We start from the raw sequence: 19,255 nt of genomic DNA, 5'->3' as shown, positions 1-19,255 counted from the left end.
CAGGAGACGTTGTATCCTTCACAGACAAGATCGGACCGCTGTGTTCGTATACGAGCACTGTAATAGCTCTATATCGGTATGCGCGCGCGTTGGGATCTCATGTCTCTTGTAGTTATACATTGCAACGGACGTGAGTTGGTTGCCGCCATGTCAGATATAGAGTCCTCAAAGGGGGCTAGGGTTAGTTGGACTAGCAGGGGGATTGATTAATTGCACGAGCAAAAAGGACGGGCGGACCCGGTGTGTCCGTATTTCTAGTTTTTCCCCATCTCGACTTCTTGAGGTGTATCATAACAACCTCTTTGCTGTGGATATATCAGTCGGCAGTCGTTACAATCCAATGCATCTTGAGTGACCAGGAGATGATGAAGGATGAACACGTGAGGACGCCCCTGTCATAGATGCAGTTTATTGTTGTGTAAATATTTTGGTCCCCTCCTCAATCAACTTGGATGCCAAGAAATGACGTCGTGACTACCATCCAGGGCTTCCCCCTGCTCCTTCCTCGAAATTTGGAACCGGCGCCTGTCGCGTGTTCATTATTATTGCACGATACATTTCCAGATCATCGGGCTTGCGATTTCGGCGTCGTCGTCGCATCTTATTCCATCTTCCATCAATTATGAACCTCTCTATCCCCTAAGATACCCAATACTTGTTGTTTGATTTTGAATTCCTCCGATCCTCATTCGCAATGGTGTACATAAGGCAAGACAAGCTCCCCAGGCTGAAGGAGTACAAGTACTCCGGCGTAGATAAGAGTTTAACATCGCGATACATCCTCAAGCCCTTCTACACTCATGTGGTCATCAAACTCTTTCCCATGTGGATGGCGTAAGTGTATTGCCACCTGTCTATGTCAACTCCAAGCTGATCATGATTGCCTAGCCCCAACCTGATCACCTTGAGTGGATTCTCTTTCGTCGTCATCAATTTCCTCACCCTCCTATGGTATACTCCCGGTCTTGACACCGACTGCCCACCCTGGGTCTATGCCTCCTGGTCGATCGGACTATTCCTCTACCAAACATTCGATGCCGTAGACGGAACGCAAGCACGCCGGACTGGCCAGTCCGGACCGCTTGGTGAACTTTTTGATCATGGGGTCGACTCCCTCAACACATCGCTGGAGGTCCTCATTTTCAGCGCCACCATGAACCTAGGAGAAGGATGGAGGACGGTCGCGGTCCTGTTCGCAAGCCTGGGGACCTTCTACGTACAGACATGGGAGGAGTACCATACCCATACCCTCACGTTGGGGTTGATCTCCGGTCCAGTGGAAGGCATCTTGACATTGTGTGTGATCTACGGACTAACGGCATTCCTTGGCGGTGGCTCCTTTTGGAGCAATTCACTGATGGCCACCTTGGGAGTCTCCAAGGCCGCCTGGATCCCGGATTTCATTTACAACTCGGCGTTCACCGACTGGTACATTTTCTACGGCAGCATCATGTTGATCGTCAACACCGTGCAAGCCGCGCAAAACGTCATCGAGGTGCGACGCGCCGAAGGCAAGAAGGGCCGTGTCGCCCTCCTCGGCCTCCTCCCGTTCGCCATCACCTGGGTCCTCGTCCCCGCCTACCTCGCGCTCCAACCGAAGATCCTGCACCACCATCTGGTCCCGTTCATCTTCTTCGTCGGCCTCACCAACGCCTACTCTGTCGGCCGCATGATCTGTGCGCACCTAACCAAGTCCGCGTTCCCGCGCAGCAACATCCTATGGCTGCCGCTGTTCCTCGGCATCGTGGACTCGATGGGACCGGTGTTGCAGCGGGAGGTGAGCGCCAAGATCGGACTGGATGGTTGGCTGGGATGGCCTAGCGCGTTGGGAGAGGACGTGTATCAGGTGGCGTTCATGTTCCTGTGTTTGGGCATGGGCATTGGTGTCTATGGCAGCTTTGTGGTGGATGTAATTGTCGCGATTTGCGATTACTTGGATATCTGGTGCTTGACGATTAAGCATCCGAATATCCCGGTGCCGGTGAAAGAGCACAAGAAGACGAAATAGTTGGTGTCATAGACTGGTGGCGGTCTGTTGGGATAGATGCAGGTACACAACCTGATTTTTGAGGGACAATACCTATCCTATCCATTGGTGGACTTGGTTATGAGCGCTTTTCTGTTCTTCTTCCTGTTCATACCTATGTCAAGTGCTGGATTTTAATCATATGCCGTTTCCTTATCATAAGCTGGATTATACGCGCCTTGAAACTTCTATCCCTTGAGATGTTTGTCCCTTGTCCACACTGCTGAGTTCGTCGACTCGATCCATAATGTCCAATCGTACCCTAGAACAAACCCTTGCTACCTGATTCTTCCACTTTATCCACTTCATCTATACTGGAGACTCCTGGATAACATTACTTGTCGTAGGAATTAATGCTATGCTGAACTGAATAGGTAGATATGATGTTCTGGACCGGCTGGCCGTACTATTAAGGAAGCCCTGCTTGTCCAGGCTCTAGGGTATTCGTAATCCTGCATACTGCAGTGAGCTAATGATGGAAATACCAAGAGACTAAAGGATCGCCCGTGTAAGACGTAATTATCGGTATCTTTTATACGGATACTCGTTGGTTTCTCTGACATGCAGTAGTTAGCAGGCAGCAATCCATGAAAACCCTTGTATGTGGGGTTATCTTGATTTTAGATTCGAATGAATCTATTGCCCGAATCCAGCAGTATGGTATTAAAGCGTCTATAAAATTGGCTTGTGTATTCGGACGATTCAAGAAACCGCTTTCCAAGACCTGCCACACATACTACATATTTGATTCCTACCGCTTGAAATTGTCCAACCGTTTGCTAGTCTACGGCAGTCTACACTTCTCTTTCGTACTGGTACCGAATATGTCCACCGAAACCCCCTCCCGCAAACCTTACACCGGCTCCTGCCACTGCGGCCACATCCGCTACGTCGTCCACCTCACCCTCCCCCCCGCCATCCTCACCTCCAAGGCGCCTGCCGACCAAACCGTCCGCATCCGCAAATGCAACTGCACCACCTGCCACAAGTTCGGCTACTTCCACGTGCGCCTCCCCTGCGCACCCGACGATTTCTACCTCCTCTCCCCCGTCCCCGCCACCTCCACAGGCGACTCGGCCGAGCTGGCCGACATGGGGCCCGAGGGGCTGAGCGTGTATCGCTGCTTTTCGGGGGCGTCGGCTTGGTATTTTTGCGGGAAGTGCGGGACGAGGTGCTTTACGTGCTTTGGGCCGAGCGAGGTCGTGGAGATGGATGTCCCAGAGGGGTTGAAGGGCGTGGAGGCCGGGACAGGGGTGAAAGTGTGGAAGTTGAGGAAGGACTCGAAGGAGGGGTGGAGGGAGGGGAGCGGGGGGAATGGATATTTCACCCTCAATGCTCATACGCTGGAGGCTGGGCAGGACGGGTTGGATTTGAGGGAGTGGCATGAGAAGGGGTGGATTCTTTACTTAGATTGTTTGGACGGGGTGGAGGAGAATCGGTTTGGAAGGCCGTTGAGGGGTGGGTTATATTGATGAGCCAAGGGGTTTTCAAAAGCGGTTTACATATCAGGAGCAAAAGAAGTACAATTCGCTGCTATAGAAGGGGATCGATGGAACTACTGCCTTTGATAGGTTTCTACTGCAAATCATTGCGGATGAACGAAAGTCGAATGCTGTCACAAACCCTCGAAGTCCGTCACTCCCTGGGCAAGGGAATAGTTATTGCATTAGTTCTAGGTAAACAAGACTAAGACCCCGCCGTCTTTAGACAATATCGAGGATCGGTTGTGACATGTAGGTTGATGTCCAGGTGGAAAGGATGACAGGAGTTAATTAGGGATAGGTAATGTTGATTATGATCATCAGCCAATGACTGACGGACACGCCTGCGCTTGGTGGAGCTTTATGGATATGAAGTACGACACGGATATCTCGAGCTGCATTTCATTATCAATTGTACATCTACTTGCTCTTGGAATATGATTTGCGTACGAATCAAGATTAACGATGACTGATGGGGGATGAGGCGCCTATGACTATATGGATATTGCGACGACGACTGGAGTCTCCGTACTATTTGGTGGGTTAGAATAGGAGTTCAGCTAAGTAATAGGAGCTAAAACCATTGAATTAAGACAGCTTTGGTTAATCGACCATGAAAGGAACTCCTTTCTCCTGCCTTTTCTTGTCCATTTAAACCGAGTTAATGATTTCTGCCGTTCAGTGGCTACTCACGGCATGACAGTGATACCACAATGAGTGGATTCTGTGGCAGTGAATGGCTATTTCTGCCTTATCATCAATAGAGTTCTTCAGTACCATATTATAGAAAAGATTCATTCCTTAAGAATTCGCGCAATTATCAGGCCAAACTTTCAACCATTCGATTTACTAACTCCCTACATGAATCGCAGATCAAGCCATTTCTCTAACCGCAGGCGCAACCGGAAGTCCCGGGGATTGAGAGTACAGTACCGACTTCATTCTTCAAAGTTATGGTTGGTATTCTCCAATAGCAAAATGACGATGATCTTTCCTATCATTCCCTTCATTTTCCACATTCTCTTCTCTGCACATGCCTCGGAGCTGGCCCAGACGCTACCTGACAGCGCTCCTTGCGACTACATCTACGGCGGCTTCATCAACCAGAGCTACCCTTATCCGGCCGCGGATTATATAGGGATACCAAAGGACTACCGGGTCGTGCGCGATGTGGTGCGTGATTTCGGAGCCGACAATACCGGTACCCAATGTGCTTCTGCAGCAATCCAGCGGGCAATTAACGGTAAGAAGCTTCCATCTTGCAAGAACACTGCTGAGAAACTGCAGCGGGTGGAGAACGAGGGCCTAGCCGCAGCACGACTAGCTATGGCACTACGGGAAAACCAGCTGTGGTCTACTTCCCACAAGGAACTTACCTGATGGATGGAAGTATCCAGCTCTATGCCGGCACGGTTCTCATAGGTGATCTTCGTGAGCCCCCACATTGAAGACATCGCGAAACTTCGGGATTGATGACCATGTGGTCTACGGCAAAGATCCGAACCTGGTAGGCATGCATAACTTCTACATCGGAATGAAAAACCTCGTGATCGATTCAGTGGACGTGGACCCCGGGCGTGAGCTGACTTTACTTGATTGGACACTCAGTCAAGCAACATTGTTGGAGAATGTGGTATTCAGTAAGTGGGATGAAAGCACTCAGTGGCCGATATCGTACTGACCGTTCTAGACATGGCCAAAAATTCCAGTCATCGTGGCATTAGCACTTGGTACGAATTCAACAGTAATATCATCGTCGTGAGTAAATTTCCCAAGTACCAAATCTACCCCTGACAAAGAGCAGAATGATCTGGCTTTCTACGGTGGGAACATTGGAATCCAGTTTTTGGTCAGCAATGGGTTCTGAAGAACCTGCTTTTCGAAGGCTGTAAGACGGGTATCCTCGCGCAAGATGGCCACAATCTCGTCGTCCTGAATAACACTTTCCGTGACGTTGGGACAGGCATCGATGCAACCAACCTAACGGGTTCGACAGCTGTCATTGACTAGCTGGGCCAGGGGAGCTGGCGCTTAGTCAAGTCAGTAGCATCTACTTCAGCAGCCAACACATTGGTGCTGGACAATATCGTGAATGATGGAGTGACGCTAGAGGTGGAAGGCGAAGCTATCATTACCGGCAACATCGAGAACATGTTCCTTCGAGGAAGCAAAGCTAGTGGATGATGGCTACTGGACCGATCAGTCCTAACATTGCTAGTATGCTCCATACAATATCCGAGGAATCTGGTTTAATGCCACGAGCGTCTATGCTCCGCGTTCTTTGCCACTGATACAGGACGGCAAGTATTTGACACTCAACCCTCCGAGCCTCATCGACCTGAGATGCCGCTCATACGCGCAGAGTACACAGGACTGGGAAGGCAGTGGCACCGGGTTCAACGACGATACTTGGCATATCAATCGACGCTTAGCATGGGCCGCGAAGACTGGCTCTCTGCTTTATTGGCCCGCTGGTATTTACACCGTCACTAACACCATCTATATACCGGCCGGACTGAGACTGGTCGGAGATCCGTTTGCTACGGTTATTCTTGCAAAAGGAGACAACTTCAAGGATCCAGACAATCCTAAGCCAGTTGTTCAGGTTGGGGAACCAGGAGAGAAAGGAAGCCTTCTCATGAGCGACTTCATCATATCAGTGGCTGAGCCGTTGCCTGGAGCCAAACTTGTAAGTCCTTCTTGGTTTCATTCAACCCAAATCAGTCGCTGATATAGTTATAGCTTGAGGTCAGCCTTAGTCCTGATGATACAAGCGAACCTGTCCATATCCGCAATGTTCACTTCCGCGTCGGTGGATCTCTAGGAACGACCCTCCGAACAGGGACGAACTGCACTGAGAATGCAGCCTCCTGCCCTGCCGCATGGTGTCTCCTCCACCTAGCCCCCAGCTCCGGAGCATATATCAAGAACATGTGGGGTTGGACCGCTGATCACGACCTTGATCGTCCGACCTTCGGGTCGATCCTCATTAGCACCGGGCGCAGAGCGCTGATCGAATCGACCAATCCTACTTGGCTAATCGGAACGGGGTTCGAGCACAACACTCTGTATCAGTACAACTTCCACGGAGCGAAGGACGTCTTCATGGCGACGGGAATGAGTGAGACTCCCTACTGGCAAGGAAAAGGCGTTGTCCCTGCCCCGGTGCCATGGAGCAGGAACCTAGTGCCCAGCGATCCAACTTTTGAAAACTGCGTAGAGGACGAGCCGAATTGTAGGATGGCATGGTACATGCACATTAAGAATACCACCAACTTCGCATCCTACGGGGCGTGCAATTGGGTGTTCAACAACAATGAGACGCGGTGCGCGGACACGGATTGGTCGTGCCAGCAAAACTCCATTGGCATCTGGGACTCGGAGAACGTGAGGTTGTTCGGCACGACCACCCGCCTATAGGAGCGCATGGTGCTGGAGGATGGAGAGGTCGTGGCCTGGGTAAAAGCGAACCAGGGAGGCTGGGGAGCGGTCATCGCAAGCTACGCGTGCAACGCGACGGAGGAAGAAGAGGGGCTCCGATGGAACGCCACCAGAGTGTAATTCAAATCGGGGTATCATTAGCCTAAGTGATTGCAGTTCGAAACAGAATCAAGCCGTTTAGCCATCCACTTCCAACATGCCTCGTAAAGTCGCATCCACCGCACGATACCACCGACCCTTGACTTCCAGATCATCAATGCCCCCTTCTTCTTTCCTCCGCCGCGCCTCTTTCGCCGCCGTCACGCTCTTCATCTTCTGCGCTTCTAGCGGCCCGAGTTCGGCGCGCAGCCGTTCCAGCTCCCGCGCCTTCTTGGGCTCCTGCATCTGAAGCGAAGTGATCTGCGCGTCTAAATCGGCCAGTTCCTCGTCTCTCGCGGCGGCGAGGTCTAGCGTTTGTGATAGTGGTAGTGAGAGGTGAGGCTCGTCGCTTGAATGGGGTAGCCGCTCCCGTAGTTCCTCGATTTGCTCCGCGAGTGCGGTGTTCTGTATTGGCAGCGACTCCAATTGCGTCTGCTGTTCGGCGAGGGTTTCGTATTCTGTCATTGATATCAATATTACTCTTCGTGTATTACGATTGGACTGCGTACGTTGGGTCGTCGCTCTGGCCTTCCGGTCGATCTCCGCAACGATTCGCTCCACCTCAAGCTTCTGCGATTTTAAAGCACTCTTGTCCTGTGCTAACTTCGCTTCCAATTCCAAATTCTCTTGTTGCTCAACGTAGACCGGGTTCTCGGCAGTGATGGCTCGTAGGAACTTCTCCTTGGTGACCTGCTCGATGTACGAGAACTTGAGTTTCGAGAACAATTCCTGTTTCGTTGTTAATTACTGGTCCCAGCAAGGCCAATGGAAATTATACCTTGTAATGCTCCAGTTCAGCCTGCAGACTCGCCGGTGTGCCATTCTCGTACGGGTCCGCGGAGACATCGGAGTCTCGCTTCTCCCCCGTTGATGCATCGTCTCCACGGATGGATTCTGCGAGCCGGAGGAGAGCTAGCTGGTGAGATCTCTGAGTTTCGAGCAATTTATCAAGCGTTTCTTGAACTGAGGGATCCATTATGAGCGACGATTCCTTTCTTGGAGCTTCTTGAGCGGTGGGTTCTGATGAGGAGCTGGATACGGCGGTAAATAATGCTGCCCGTCGGTTTGTTTACACTTTTTGCACGGCGGACGATAGCGGCCAAATGCCTTGTCGCCTGGCGCAGAGCAAATCGCTGATTGGGTGGAGAATCTCGTGCGTCAGATACGTCACTTGCAGATTCCACCTTCAAACACCATATATTTGTGATTCACACTATGGATTGAATGGAGTTTGGATAACGGGGTTTGGACCCTGTAGAGAACTTCATGAAAATAGCGGCACAATGGCGGATGCGAACGAGAGCGATGACTATGTCACGGAGTTGTTGAAGAAGGATGCGAAGGAGAGCTCGTCACAATATCGAAGTTTGGGAATCGGCGCATTCTTGCCCAAGCGGTATGAACTTTATATAATGATGGATGAGATAGTATAGCCACTAACCGGAGATTTATAGGCCGACGACTCAAGCGCCTAAGCCGAACACTCGATTCTTGAAACACATCCTACGAGAAACCGACTCCCACAATGCTGCGCTCCTCGCCAAAGAAGCCGGAGAGTCGAGAGCCAGATTAAGAGCAATGCAGAGAGGCACAGCTGGCCGTGGTAGAGAAAAAAAGGTGGCTGAGTCGGGCAGACCCGATCGTACAAGTGACAGAGGTCGCAAAAGGCGATATGACGACGACGATCCGATAGAGCCAAAGCGAACGAAAGTCCGGTCTGACGAGCGCGAGGGAAAGCGACCCCACAGATATCATCGGCATAGAAGTTCATCACGTAGCGACGAGTCACGGTCGAGATCGCGAACCCGAGAAGATACGCGCCACCGGAGACGACATCGACGCAGAAGCCCGACCTGCAGCGAAGAGTCCAAGACTCGGTCGCGAAGCCCGGATGGAAGAAGACGCCGGCACGCCGCAACGGATGATGATAAGCCTCGGCACCGCAGTTCAAGAGAGCACAAAGGCCGTCGAAATCGGTCCAGATCTCCAGACCGAAGAGACCATTCCGAACGGGCTCGATCACGGAGCCCGAAGCACGGGTCGAGTCGCCGGCATCGTGATAAACGGTCACGGAGTCGCTCTCGAACCCGATCGGGGTCAAGGACACGTGTACCGAGGAAGGAATCACGTAGGAGCAGTCGGCGCGAGTATGGAGAGGGATATGACGAGAAACGGCGACGCAAGCGGGTTGGAGAGGATGTGAACCATCACCGATCTCCCAGTGCCGGCAGAGCTGCTGAATCCGATCCATTGGAAGATATCGTCGGTCCGCTCCTCCCGCCTCCCGAACCGAAAGTCCGAACCCGGGGGCGCGGCAAAATCTCCTCCTCCGCCATGGACGCGCACTTTGACGCGAACTACGATCCGTCAGCCGACGTGCAACCGGATTCTGACGTCGCGGAGGAATGGGACCAGGCGGTCGAGGCGTTCCGAGACCGGCAGAAATGGAAGCAGCAGGGTGCGGACCGGTTGCGAGAGGCGGGGTTCACGGAGGATGAGGTTAAGAAGTGGGAGAAGGGTGGGGAGAAGACGGAGGAGGATGTGCGCTGGGCGAAGCAGGGGGAAGGACGAGAATGGGATCGGGGGAAAGTGGTTAGTGTGGATGGACAGCATATTGAACAGAAGGCGGAATGGGGGCGGCTGAAGGGCACATGATATTCTAGATCGTGTGCATGTAACGACAAAGTCATGATGCTGCCAGTCCGACGCATAATATCGGACCATGCTGCTACAAATCCTTCCTCATTGCAACCCGCGACCACTTATTGATACGGTCATTCTCCTTTTCCGCATCCAAATGGTCACTGACTGTTCCATGTTCCGGCCGTTTCAGTTGCTCCGCATCCAGTTCATAGAATCCCAATCGCTGGTAATATGGACCGTTCCACGGCACATCTTTAAAGGTCGTCAGCACGATCGTTTCGTAGCCCTTCCTATGCGCATATGCCTCGAGGTGGTCGATGAGCCGTTCTCCGATCCCTTTCCGCGCATAGCGGTAGTCCACCGACACCTGAGCCAGGTACACTGTTTTGTGATCCTCGTCTAATTCCATGCTCAAGTAGGCCACAGGCGAGCTTTCTAAGGACGGATCCTCACTCGCGAGAAGGATCCTATTGCTGATGGAGTCCTTGATGAGGTGTATCTCCGAAGGGGGTTCATCGTACGCGACCGAGTCCATTCCAATGTGACGAAACAGCTCGCTTGCGCTGCGTTCGATCTCGATGAGATGAGGAACATCTTCGGGAACGGCCCAGTATATGTAGATGGTTTGATGTGCGGACTTGTCCTTATGCTTGGGCGGGTACTCCACCACTTTTCTTGACGGTTTCGTTTCTGCCATTGTGACGCAACTTTCCATAGACGTGCTAGCGCTTGATGAATTGGAAAGCAGAAAACGACATGACAAACAAGGAAGCAAAAGAAGAGGACATGCATGTTATTACTCCTTCGACAAGCATGAGAAACGACGCTCGTATTCGAGCACATCTGTCACAAATCCCTTGGCCAGGCTTCCCAGGAATTGGGTGAGGTTGAACAGTTCCGCGTGGCATAACTTATATCATTTCAACTTACCATCACGATCGATCCGCATACAATCCGCTTCCAATAAGGATTGTTTATCTGTAGAATGGTATCGCAGCTAATAACACAGATCAGATGCTATAGTGCGCGTGTGGTGCTACATATGAGTGGGGCTGCCCCAGGCGTGAGGGCAAATATGAGGCATCAAATATGTAATGCCTTAATGCCTGATAAAAATCCAAACCTGCTATTCCGGTTGCTAAAGTTCGCCGCAGCCCACACCCCGGAAAATCACCAACCGAGCCGGATCACACACATATCACGAATTCAACGACAAGACTTCAGCTTCACTTCTACCACAACCACATCCCGCGAATCCTCGTCCCCGGTCTCTAATTCAAAATGAGTACGTTCCGACAAGACCTCTCATTGAAGATCCGGTGCTAATGTACCCCGACAGCGAAGGGAACGTCAAGCTTTGGCAAGCGCCACAACAAGTCGCACACCCTGTGCCGACGATGCGGTATGCCCTCCGATCGATAACACCCGGAATCCCCTCTAATCGATGAATGCTCTAGGTCGTCGATCCCTCCATATCCAAAAGCACCAATGCTCCTCGTGCGGATATCCCCAGGCGAAGATCAGGAAGTGTACGTTAGCACCGACGGACTGACGTCCACCCCGAGACATCCCCAACTAATGGCGAGGCAGTCAACTGGTCTGAGAAGGGCATGCGAAGGAAGACCACCGGTACCGGACGCATGCGATACCTGAAGACGATCGCGCGCAAATCGACGAACGGATTCCAGCAGGGCACACCGAAGGGCGCGCGCGGGCCGCAAGTGGCGTCGTCGTAGATCGTGACGGTTCGAACGGGGTTGGGGCGGGCGATAGAGCTCGTCGATTCGATTGAGGAGACGCGAAAATTCAGCTGCCTGTCGGACTATCGGGCATATGGCGTTGTCAATGGACTTCAATTGCATTACTAAAGGCATTCCGTGCTGAGGTTTCAAAAATACCAACGAGATTCACACAACGCTTGAACCGGACTGGCATGGTGACATCGATCACGACCATGGGATTCTGGATTGCATAGAAATGCTTTGTTCATTCGGGAATCAATGGCTAGTGTACTAATTCGTCCTGCCCTAGCATTCCGGCCATCGGATCCGCAGCAGAAGTTTTCTTCCGACGATACTCATCCATCTCCTCTTCCGTGATTCCACCCATCATCTCGTTGAGGGTCCGCTTCTTCGGCGCCTCCTGGTCCTTTTCATCCCGTTTCGCCTTTTCATCGCTTTCCACGGCGTTGGGAACGTGCTTTTCGAGGACTTCCTCCTCCTTCCAGGCGATCTCCTTGGGAACCTCGATATCGCCAGCTATTCTCAATCGGCTAGATTCCTCAAAGGCCTGCTTCCCTTCTTCTCCTGTGCAGTAGCTGTTCTTCACTGTCGAGTGACAGCATGCGTAGCCCCATTGAAAGTTTGACCACCAGCTTCCCCATACTGACGTGTGATTGTGGATGAACACGTCCTCTGCGTATTTCGACTTCGCTATCGGTTTCGGTTCGCCTTTGATGCGTCCCGATTCGTCGTACTCCACGAACCGCTCTGATTCGATGACAGCCGCGTCTTTCAACGGCGCCGCCTGAAGATGTTCCGCACCTCCGTACTTCTCCAGCAGTGTCTTGTTCCTCGCGTCCCTCTTCTTCTCCGCGTCTTCCTTCTCCTTCTTCCGAAGGAACTGTGCCGACGTCGGGTTTGCTTGTAGATGTATCTGGTCCTTGCCGCCGCGCTCTTGTGACTCCCATGCATAACTCTGCGCCTTCTCGAACTCGGCCGCCTCGCCCGAGGCGCGCATGAATCCCTCCTCGGCCACCAATTCTGACGCCTGGTCGATCACTTCGCTGCCGCTCAACATCGTCCGCGTTTTCGGGTCGTACTTAGCCGATTCCGGATCCAAACTTTTTAGGTAGCCCGCGACGTCCTCCCGAATCCGCAGATTTCGCGTGGCGGTCGATTGATTGCGGCCCATGTCTGCCTCCTCCTCATACCGATCTCCCTTCGCGTCTCCCTCCTCCTCGTCATCCTGCTCTTGGTTCTTCAGTGCCAGCCGCTTCAACGTCTCCATCTCTTCGTACTCCCGCACTACGGTCTCGTTATACTGGCTGGCATCGTACGTCGCGTACTGATCCCGCTTCGCATCCCAGCTGTCCTCCAGCCTCGCTTGCCGTTCCTCGTCCGCCGCGATATCCTTTCCGGTCCACCGTGCGCCGAGCTTCCGCGGTCGACTCAGGCAATCTTTGACCTTGTGTCCCATCGCCCCGCAGTTCTCGCACGCGCCTTTTCGGAACTTGGTGGCCTTGGCCTTGATTTTCTTGGTGCGGTCGTAAGATTTCGATTCATCTTCGGCTTTGTGGAGGCGCTGATGCTCGAGGTAGTCGGTGGTGTCATCTTCGGGGATGTAGAAGGGCTTCTTGGAGATGAAGGAGGGGATGTATTCGTTGCGGTCTCTGTTGGCGACGGAGGGTTCGACCGGTTTCTTGGGCTGGCCTGGAGGAGGCATTTTGGGCGGTTAAGGAATGCGTGATTAGATAGCAGCTGGCAGGCGGGCGATGTATAAACCGGATGGCTTGATGTGTCGGAGTCTGAGTGGCGATTCGATCAATAGTGTAGGGCACTCAGACGAGTCATAACATCACCGCCAAGGTCCTGGGTGAAGGTATTATATGATTTCTCTGAGAGTAGTCGAAGTCACGGCGAGTTTGATGGTAGAATGCGACAAGCCAGTTCCCAACGGCGCCGAATATCGAATGTCAACTGAAGTTGAAACATACTGGTGCCTCAGGCTGTAAGGCAACTATACCCTCAGAGGACTGGAACGCGTAGAGCGTCACGCGAACACATTGTTGGGATTGTTTGGATCCAAAGTGCCGTTTCTATGAACTTCATGTCTTCATCGGTAAGCACCTTTAGGCATAATTCGCGTTTTGGTCGAATGGAGCCGATGCAAATGTCCACACCATGTCTTCTTGGATTTTCGATGTTCACAATTACCGACGTAGCCCATGGCTAAACCACCATTTCCGTTCCGGTTCCGACTGAACTGCGTGGATCACTATCAAACCACACCCTCAGAGTTCGATCCACCGGTGCTTCCCGTCCAGAGCTTATCGCAGACTCGAAATGTCCCCAGGTTTCCGATCGTTCGGATTTTCGGGGCGACCGAGACGGGGCAGAAGGTTTGCGCCCATATCCATGGTGCTTTTCCGTACCTATACATAGAGTATGAGGGAGGACTTGATCCAGATGAAGGTGACCTGATGCTGCTTCGAATGTAAGCATAATATGTCGGCTGATATGGTTCAGTGGAGGCACACATATGCACTGTTCGACTATCTATCGACCGTGCCCTGGCTGTCAGCTACCGAAATCCCAACGCGGACCGGAAGCCGATGTATGTGGCACACATCTCCTTGATAAAAGCGGTGCCATTCTTTGGCTATAGTGTTGGATACAAGTTCTACCTCAAGGTCTATTTACTGAACCCATTGCACGTTAACCGCCTGGCCGACCTCCTTGTGCAAGGGGCGATCCTTGGGCGTGTTATTCAACCGCATGAAAGCCATATGCAATATCTCGCGCAATGGATGTGTGACTACAACTTATACGGTTGTGCTTACATTGACTGCGCGAAAGTCCGTTTCCGCAGCCCCGTACCTGAGTACCAGGAGCAGAATGACCCGAATCACAAGTGGCATGACGGATCGATCCCGAATGGATGGACGCTGGACGAAGAGCGCTTCCCCAGGCAAAGTCATTGCTCAATCGAGATTGATTTATGTGTTCAGGATATACTCAATCGCCACGATGTGGAACTAAGAAACATCCATCATGATTTCTCGGAGCGATTCGTGCACATCTCGTCGGACGAAAAGCTCGTCCGCTCTATGGCGGCGCTTTGGAAAGACGAGACGATACGCCGGAAACGAAGAATGGGACTTACCCATCCATCGTCGAGCCCGTTTCCCTCGGAGGTCCTGGTGTCCATGTCTGCCGACGAACGTAATGCGGAAGCCGCAGGCTGGATTCATGAGGAGGAGTTTCGCGACACTATCAAAGATATCATCGATCAAGAGCGCAGCGCTTCGGATGCTCCGCCAGATTTCGACAAGTTCATCCGGCATCCGAAACGCGAAGCTAAGATCCAGACCGCCTTTGAGAGCATCACCGAACTGTATCCCGACAGGCTGCATAGAACGGTTAGACGCGAGCCCGCTGAACATACGCAGCTTGCTCGAGTAGAGAATGCCTTTGTTGACGAGTCTCGCATTGCCGCAGAATTGTCCCCAGCAAACGAAACGGTTTCAGTAGAGGATTTGGATTCCGTTCAAGGTCAGGTCGTAGCGGAGGACGGAATCGATCGCCCACAGACTCCATATAGCCATGAGAAATCAGACCTCGATCTCGCGGATGACTTGGATAAACAGGCACCTCAACCAAGGAGTCAAGCCGATATCCTTCAGCGGATAGAGCTGCACAAGCGGGCGCTGGACCGCAGCTTGTCCGAGCTATCGGATCGTCAATCCAAGCGACGAAAAATGGGTAGCAAAGGGCAAAGCTTAGAAGAACTCCTGTCACTCACCGGCAACTCCTTCGGTGAAGTTCGTGCTTCTCACGATCATTTTCCACCATCGGTTGGCGAGTCCAATCTCAGCATTACTGAGACAAATGAGATCATGCCTGATGAAAAGGAAGACTCTGTTGTACAAGCGTCATCGCAGATGTCATTTCAAGGCAGAGAAGAGAGGAGCTCATCCCAACTTCCTTTCCCGGTTGTCAAGAACCCGAATCATCCTGAAACGGTGCTAAGGGTTAGCCAACGGACGGAATTCACAAGTTCTCGAAAGTCACAACTTGCAGATTTAGTCCACGATGAAACACAGCATCTACAAAGTGATGCCTCGTCAGAAGCGACTAATTTGCTGAAGGGATCGAAGGCGACCGCGACCTCGACTTCATCGGACGGTCCGAGCCAAAGCACAGCACAAGTTTTAGCACTAGCAGATGAAGCTCGAAAGTCGTTTCCACCTGCCACACAGACACAAATAGTGTACTTTGCCCACTCCCCACCAACTATAAGCGATGTCGAAACCACCATGCTTGACTATGGGCTGCCGTCTGTCATCTACCAGGACGCATACTACAGCAAGGAAGAAGACGTTCCGGACCGAACAAGAGAGTACGCGGGTAGGGCATTCAAACTACAAAGTAACACGCTCCCTTTTCTACCGCCCTTCGATCCTACTGGACTTGGTGATGCAAGTTACGGAAAAACTGTGCCTGTCCCAAACGTCCAGACGCAAGAAATAGACCATGGCATACGAAGAGCCAGGTGCACGTTCCTGAACTGGGAGATCAAGGCTCCACCCCCGACCCATGCCGAAGTGTCGGAGTGGCTAAAGCAGGAGGACAAAGAGAAACGGGCCGAACCGGTTCCTTCGCAGCAGTCAGTTGGGAAGTCGGTTTCAAACCGGTCCGGACAATCGAGGACTGGGGCGGATCTGTCACAGATCGGTGGTCCGACCCAAAAGAACAAGCACGGCGCAAAATACGCACAGCAAGCGAAGTCGGACGGCATCGAATATGAGGCCCAGTACATGAGTATCATGAGTCTGGAAGTGCATGTTAACTCTCGAGGCGCTCTTACACCCGATCCCGAGGAGGACGAAATCTCTTGCATCTTCTTCTGCGTTCAGACGGACGACCATGAAGATGAGTTCGACGACGGTATGCGCAAAGGGATCCTTACTTTATCCGAGGGCGATGGCATTGCCAGGAAGATCCAGAAGGCGGTAAATGTGGAGGTCATGTATGAGGAGGAGGAACTTGACCTCATCAATCGCTTCGTTGGCATCGTCCGCGAGATCGATCCTGACATCCTCACTGGATATGAAGTCCACAATGGCTCGTGGGGATACCTCATCGAGCGAGCGCGAGTCCGGTTCGAGTACAACCTCTGCGACGAACTCTCTCGAGTCAAGTCCGCCGCGAACGGTCGGTTCGGCAAAGATGCCGACCGCTGGGGTTTCACGCATACCAGCGTCATTCGCATAACTGGCCGGCATATGATCAACATCTGGCGGGCCATGCGAGGGGAGCTGAATCTGTTGCAGTACACGATCGAGAATGTGGCGTTTCAGGTCCTGCAAAAGCGCATTCCCCACTTCTCCTTTGAGGATCTCACGAAGTGGTACACCAGCACGAAGCCGCGCGAGCTAGCCAAGACGCTGAGCTATTTCTTGTCCCGCGTCCAGCTCAATCTGGAGATCCTGGACGCCAACGAGCTCATTCCGCGGACGAGCGAGCAGGCGCGATTGCTGGGTGTGGACTTCTTTTCGGTCTTCTCGCGTGGATCGCAGTTTAAGGTCGAGTCGCTCATGTTCCGCATTGCCAAACCCGAGAACTTCATCCTCGTGTCGCCGAGCCGGAAGCAGGTGGGACAGCAGAACGCGTTGGAATGTCTGCCGCTGGTGATGGAGCCGCAGAGTGACTTCTACAGCTCGCCAGTGCTGGTGCTTGACTTTCAGAGCCTGTATCCTAGTGTAATGATTGCATACAATTACTGCTATTCCACCTGCCTGGGGCGGGTAGCGCCATGGCGAGGAACGAATAAACTCGGATTCACGACGCTAGAGCGTCAGCCTGGTCTCCTTGAATTACTGGAGAAGGATATCAACGTCGCTCCGAACGGATTGATGTACGTCCGACCCAACATCCGAAAGTCCTTGCTCGCCAAGATGCTGTCGGAGATCCTCGAGACGAGAGTCATGGTCAAGTCAGGCATGAAGCAAGATAAGGACGACAAGACATTGCAACAACTGCTCAACAACCGGCAATTGGCACTGAAGCTCATCGCAAACGTCACGTATGGCTATACCTCAGCGAGCTTCTCGGGACGAATGCCGTGCGCCGAAATCGCGGACAGCATCACCCAATCCGGCCGCGAAACGCTGGAACGCGCAATCGCAATAATCCACTCCGTCGAGCGATGGGGAGCCGAAATTGTCTACGGAGACACCGACAGCTTGTTCATCCATCTCAAAGGACGGACGCGCGATGATGCGTTCCGAATCGGTAACGAAATCGCTGACACCATAACCGCCGCAAACCCGCGGCCCATCAAGCTGAAATTCGAGAAGGTCTACCATCCGTGCGTCCTCCTTGCCAAGAAGCGGTACGTCGGATTCAAATACGAGCATCCGAACCAGGCGGTTCCGGAGTTCGACGCCAAGGGCATCGAGACGGTCCGACGCGACGGTACAGTCGCCGAGCAGAAAATCGAGGAGACAGCGCTGAAGATGCTCTTCCGGACAGCGGACCTGAGCCAGATCAAAGCGTACTTCCAGGACCAATGCCGCAAGATCATGGAAGGCCGCGCCAGCGTGCAAGATTTCCTCTTCGCGAAGGAAGTCAGGCTCGGCAATTACTCCGACCGCGGTCCGCCTCCGCCAGGGGCCCTCGTCGCGACCCGTAAAATGTTCGCAGATCGTCGCACGGAACCGCAGTATGGCGAGCGCGTCCCGTATGTGGTCGTCACCGGCGCGCCTGGCGCTCGCTTGATCGATCGGTGCGTCGACCCGGAGCAGCTCCTGAACGACGACGCCCTGGAGCTGGACGCGGAGTACTATATCAGCAAGAACCTCATCCCACCGCTCGAGCGGATCTTCAATCTGGTCGGGGCGAACATCCGGGGGTGGTACGACGAGATGCAGAAAGTGCAGCGGATTCGTGCGATCGCGCCGACGGGCGGTGGAGGGGGGATGGGAAAGACGCTGGAGAGCTATATGCGGAGTGAGAATTGCTTGCTTTGTCGAGCGAAGCTGCCAAAGAGGACGGACTTAGAACAGGAGCTCCTCGATACGGATGACGTCTTGCCCATATGCAAGGATTGCTTGCACGACCCGGCGCAAACGGCCTTGCTGCTTCGGCGACGGATTCAGATGGCCGAGACTCGGGTGCGGGATATCGACGCGGTTTGCCGGACCTGCGAGAACACGGCGTTTGGGGACGAGGTGAGCTGCAACTCGAAGGATTGTCCGGTATTCTATACCAGGGTCAAGGAGCGGGCGAAATCGAGAGCGGTTAAAGGGAGTACGGAGGTGGTGTTGAAGAAGTTGGAGAGGAAGGCGTTGGAATGGTAGCGGTTTGCATCGGAGCGCGGGACTGGTTGCAGCATGGGACGGTTGGGTTGGAAACGCTACCCCAGGTGTTTACTTCTATGGACAATAGAAAGCCTTATCTATCAGAGTATACCTTATTAGGATCGCAGTGCATCCATATCTTCTTTATTCAACCCTTGGACTCTGTACGGAGTCAGAGATGGATACTATTCGTCCCCTAAATGCCGAATATCTCACCCCACTGGATAATTCCTCCCTCACATCCGCCAATGAATCCATGATCCAGCCATAAAAAAGGTTATCAAACCATGTCCATGACCATCCGAGTCTGGATCCAGGTCTAAATGCCATCAGTGAGGCGAGCCATCTCATCAGCGAGGCTTTTCATGAACATGACAACGCATGCGCCATTACAGTGACGAATCCCGCGGCGAAGAGAACTGAGAACAGGGATTTGCCGCGCAC

At 52.8% G+C, this 19,255-nt stretch overlaps 9 protein-coding genes across 9 annotated transcripts; 6 read left to right on the top strand and 3 right to left on the bottom strand.

Moving 5' to 3' along the window:
* The first annotated feature begins 287 nt into the window (after window positions 1-287).
* Window positions 288-2,323, top strand: P152DRAFT_461045 (Choline/ethanolaminephosphotransferase). The gene is made up of 2 exons (XM_033680037.1): window positions 288-834; window positions 889-2,323. The coding sequence occupies exons 1-2, from the start codon at window positions 695-697 to the stop codon at window positions 2,006-2,008; spliced, it is 1,260 nt and encodes a 419-aa protein (XP_033531591.1). The 5' UTR covers window positions 288-694; the 3' UTR covers window positions 2,009-2,323.
* A 527-nt stretch (window positions 2,324-2,850) lies between these two features.
* Window positions 2,851-3,498, top strand: P152DRAFT_402230 (uncharacterized protein; the record flags this gene model as incomplete). Its single annotated transcript, XM_033676643.1, has 1 exon — window positions 2,851-3,498. One exon carries the CDS (start codon window positions 2,851-2,853, stop codon window positions 3,496-3,498), a length of 648 nt encoding a protein of 215 aa, XP_033531590.1.
* A 987-nt stretch (window positions 3,499-4,485) lies between these two features.
* Window positions 4,486-6,746, top strand: P152DRAFT_451616 (pectin lyase-like protein; the record flags this gene model as incomplete). The annotated part of the gene is made up of 8 exons (XM_033678241.1): window positions 4,486-4,750; window positions 4,795-4,938; window positions 5,019-5,147; window positions 5,198-5,265; window positions 5,518-5,683; window positions 5,748-6,196; window positions 6,250-6,628; window positions 6,730-6,746. The coding sequence occupies 8 exons, from the start codon at window positions 4,486-4,488 to the stop codon at window positions 6,744-6,746; spliced, it is 1,617 nt and encodes a 538-aa protein (XP_033531589.1).
* Window positions 6,747-7,026: 280 nt separating this feature from the next.
* Window positions 7,027-8,110, bottom strand: P152DRAFT_144387 (uncharacterized protein). The gene is made up of 3 exons (XM_033673880.1): window positions 7,865-8,110; window positions 7,596-7,815; window positions 7,027-7,544 (listed from the first exon to the last, which is right to left on the bottom strand). Exons 1-3 carry the CDS (start codon window positions 8,060-8,062, stop codon window positions 7,126-7,128), a joined length of 837 nt encoding a protein of 278 aa, XP_033531588.1. The 5' UTR covers window positions 8,063-8,110; the 3' UTR covers window positions 7,027-7,125.
* A 159-nt stretch (window positions 8,111-8,269) lies between these two features.
* P152DRAFT_441026 (uncharacterized protein) lies at window positions 8,270-9,927 on the top strand. The gene is made up of 2 exons (XM_033677687.1): window positions 8,270-8,482; window positions 8,541-9,927. The coding sequence occupies exons 1-2, from the start codon at window positions 8,370-8,372 to the stop codon at window positions 9,739-9,741; spliced, it is 1,314 nt and encodes a 437-aa protein (XP_033531587.1). The 5' UTR covers window positions 8,270-8,369; the 3' UTR covers window positions 9,742-9,927.
* Window positions 9,815-10,426, bottom strand: P152DRAFT_476081 (acyl-CoA N-acyltransferase; the record flags this gene model as incomplete). Its single annotated transcript, XM_033681478.1, has 1 exon — window positions 9,815-10,426. One exon carries the CDS (start codon window positions 10,424-10,426, stop codon window positions 9,815-9,817), a length of 612 nt encoding a protein of 203 aa, XP_033531586.1.
* A 481-nt stretch (window positions 10,427-10,907) lies between these two features.
* Window positions 10,908-11,599, top strand: P152DRAFT_144276 (60S ribosomal protein L37). Its single transcript, XM_033673879.1, has 4 exons — window positions 10,908-11,014; window positions 11,069-11,131; window positions 11,187-11,258; window positions 11,320-11,599. The coding sequence occupies exons 1-4, from the start codon at window positions 11,011-11,013 to the stop codon at window positions 11,463-11,465; spliced, it is 285 nt and encodes a 94-aa protein (XP_033531585.1). The 5' UTR covers window positions 10,908-11,010; the 3' UTR covers window positions 11,466-11,599.
* Window positions 11,600-11,708: 109 nt separating this feature from the next.
* On the bottom strand, window positions 11,709-13,388 carry P152DRAFT_461042 (Pre-mRNA-splicing factor slu7). The gene has a single exon (XM_033680036.1). The coding sequence runs from the start codon at window positions 13,171-13,173 to the stop codon at window positions 11,734-11,736; it is 1,440 nt and encodes a 479-aa protein (XP_033531584.1). The 5' UTR covers window positions 13,174-13,388; the 3' UTR covers window positions 11,709-11,733.
* Window positions 13,389-13,559: 171 nt separating this feature from the next.
* Window positions 13,560-19,132, top strand: P152DRAFT_422016 (putative DNA polymerase zeta catalytic subunit). The gene is made up of 2 exons (XM_033677182.1): window positions 13,560-13,922; window positions 13,977-19,132. The coding sequence occupies exons 1-2, from the start codon at window positions 13,676-13,678 to the stop codon at window positions 18,809-18,811; spliced, it is 5,082 nt and encodes a 1,693-aa protein (XP_033531583.1). The 5' UTR covers window positions 13,560-13,675; the 3' UTR covers window positions 18,812-19,132.
* The last annotated feature ends 123 nt before the right edge of the window (window positions 19,133-19,255 follow it).

The sequence above is a fragment of the Eremomyces bilateralis genome (genome assembly GCF_010015585.1).
Source record: "Eremomyces bilateralis CBS 781.70 unplaced genomic scaffold P152scaffold_21, whole genome shotgun sequence".
Taxonomy (NCBI): Eukaryota; Fungi; Ascomycota; class Dothideomycetes; order Eremomycetales; family Eremomycetaceae; genus Eremomyces; species Eremomyces bilateralis.
The sequence above is the reverse complement of the archived record's forward strand: the minus strand, read 5'-3'. Positions and strand labels throughout refer to the sequence as shown.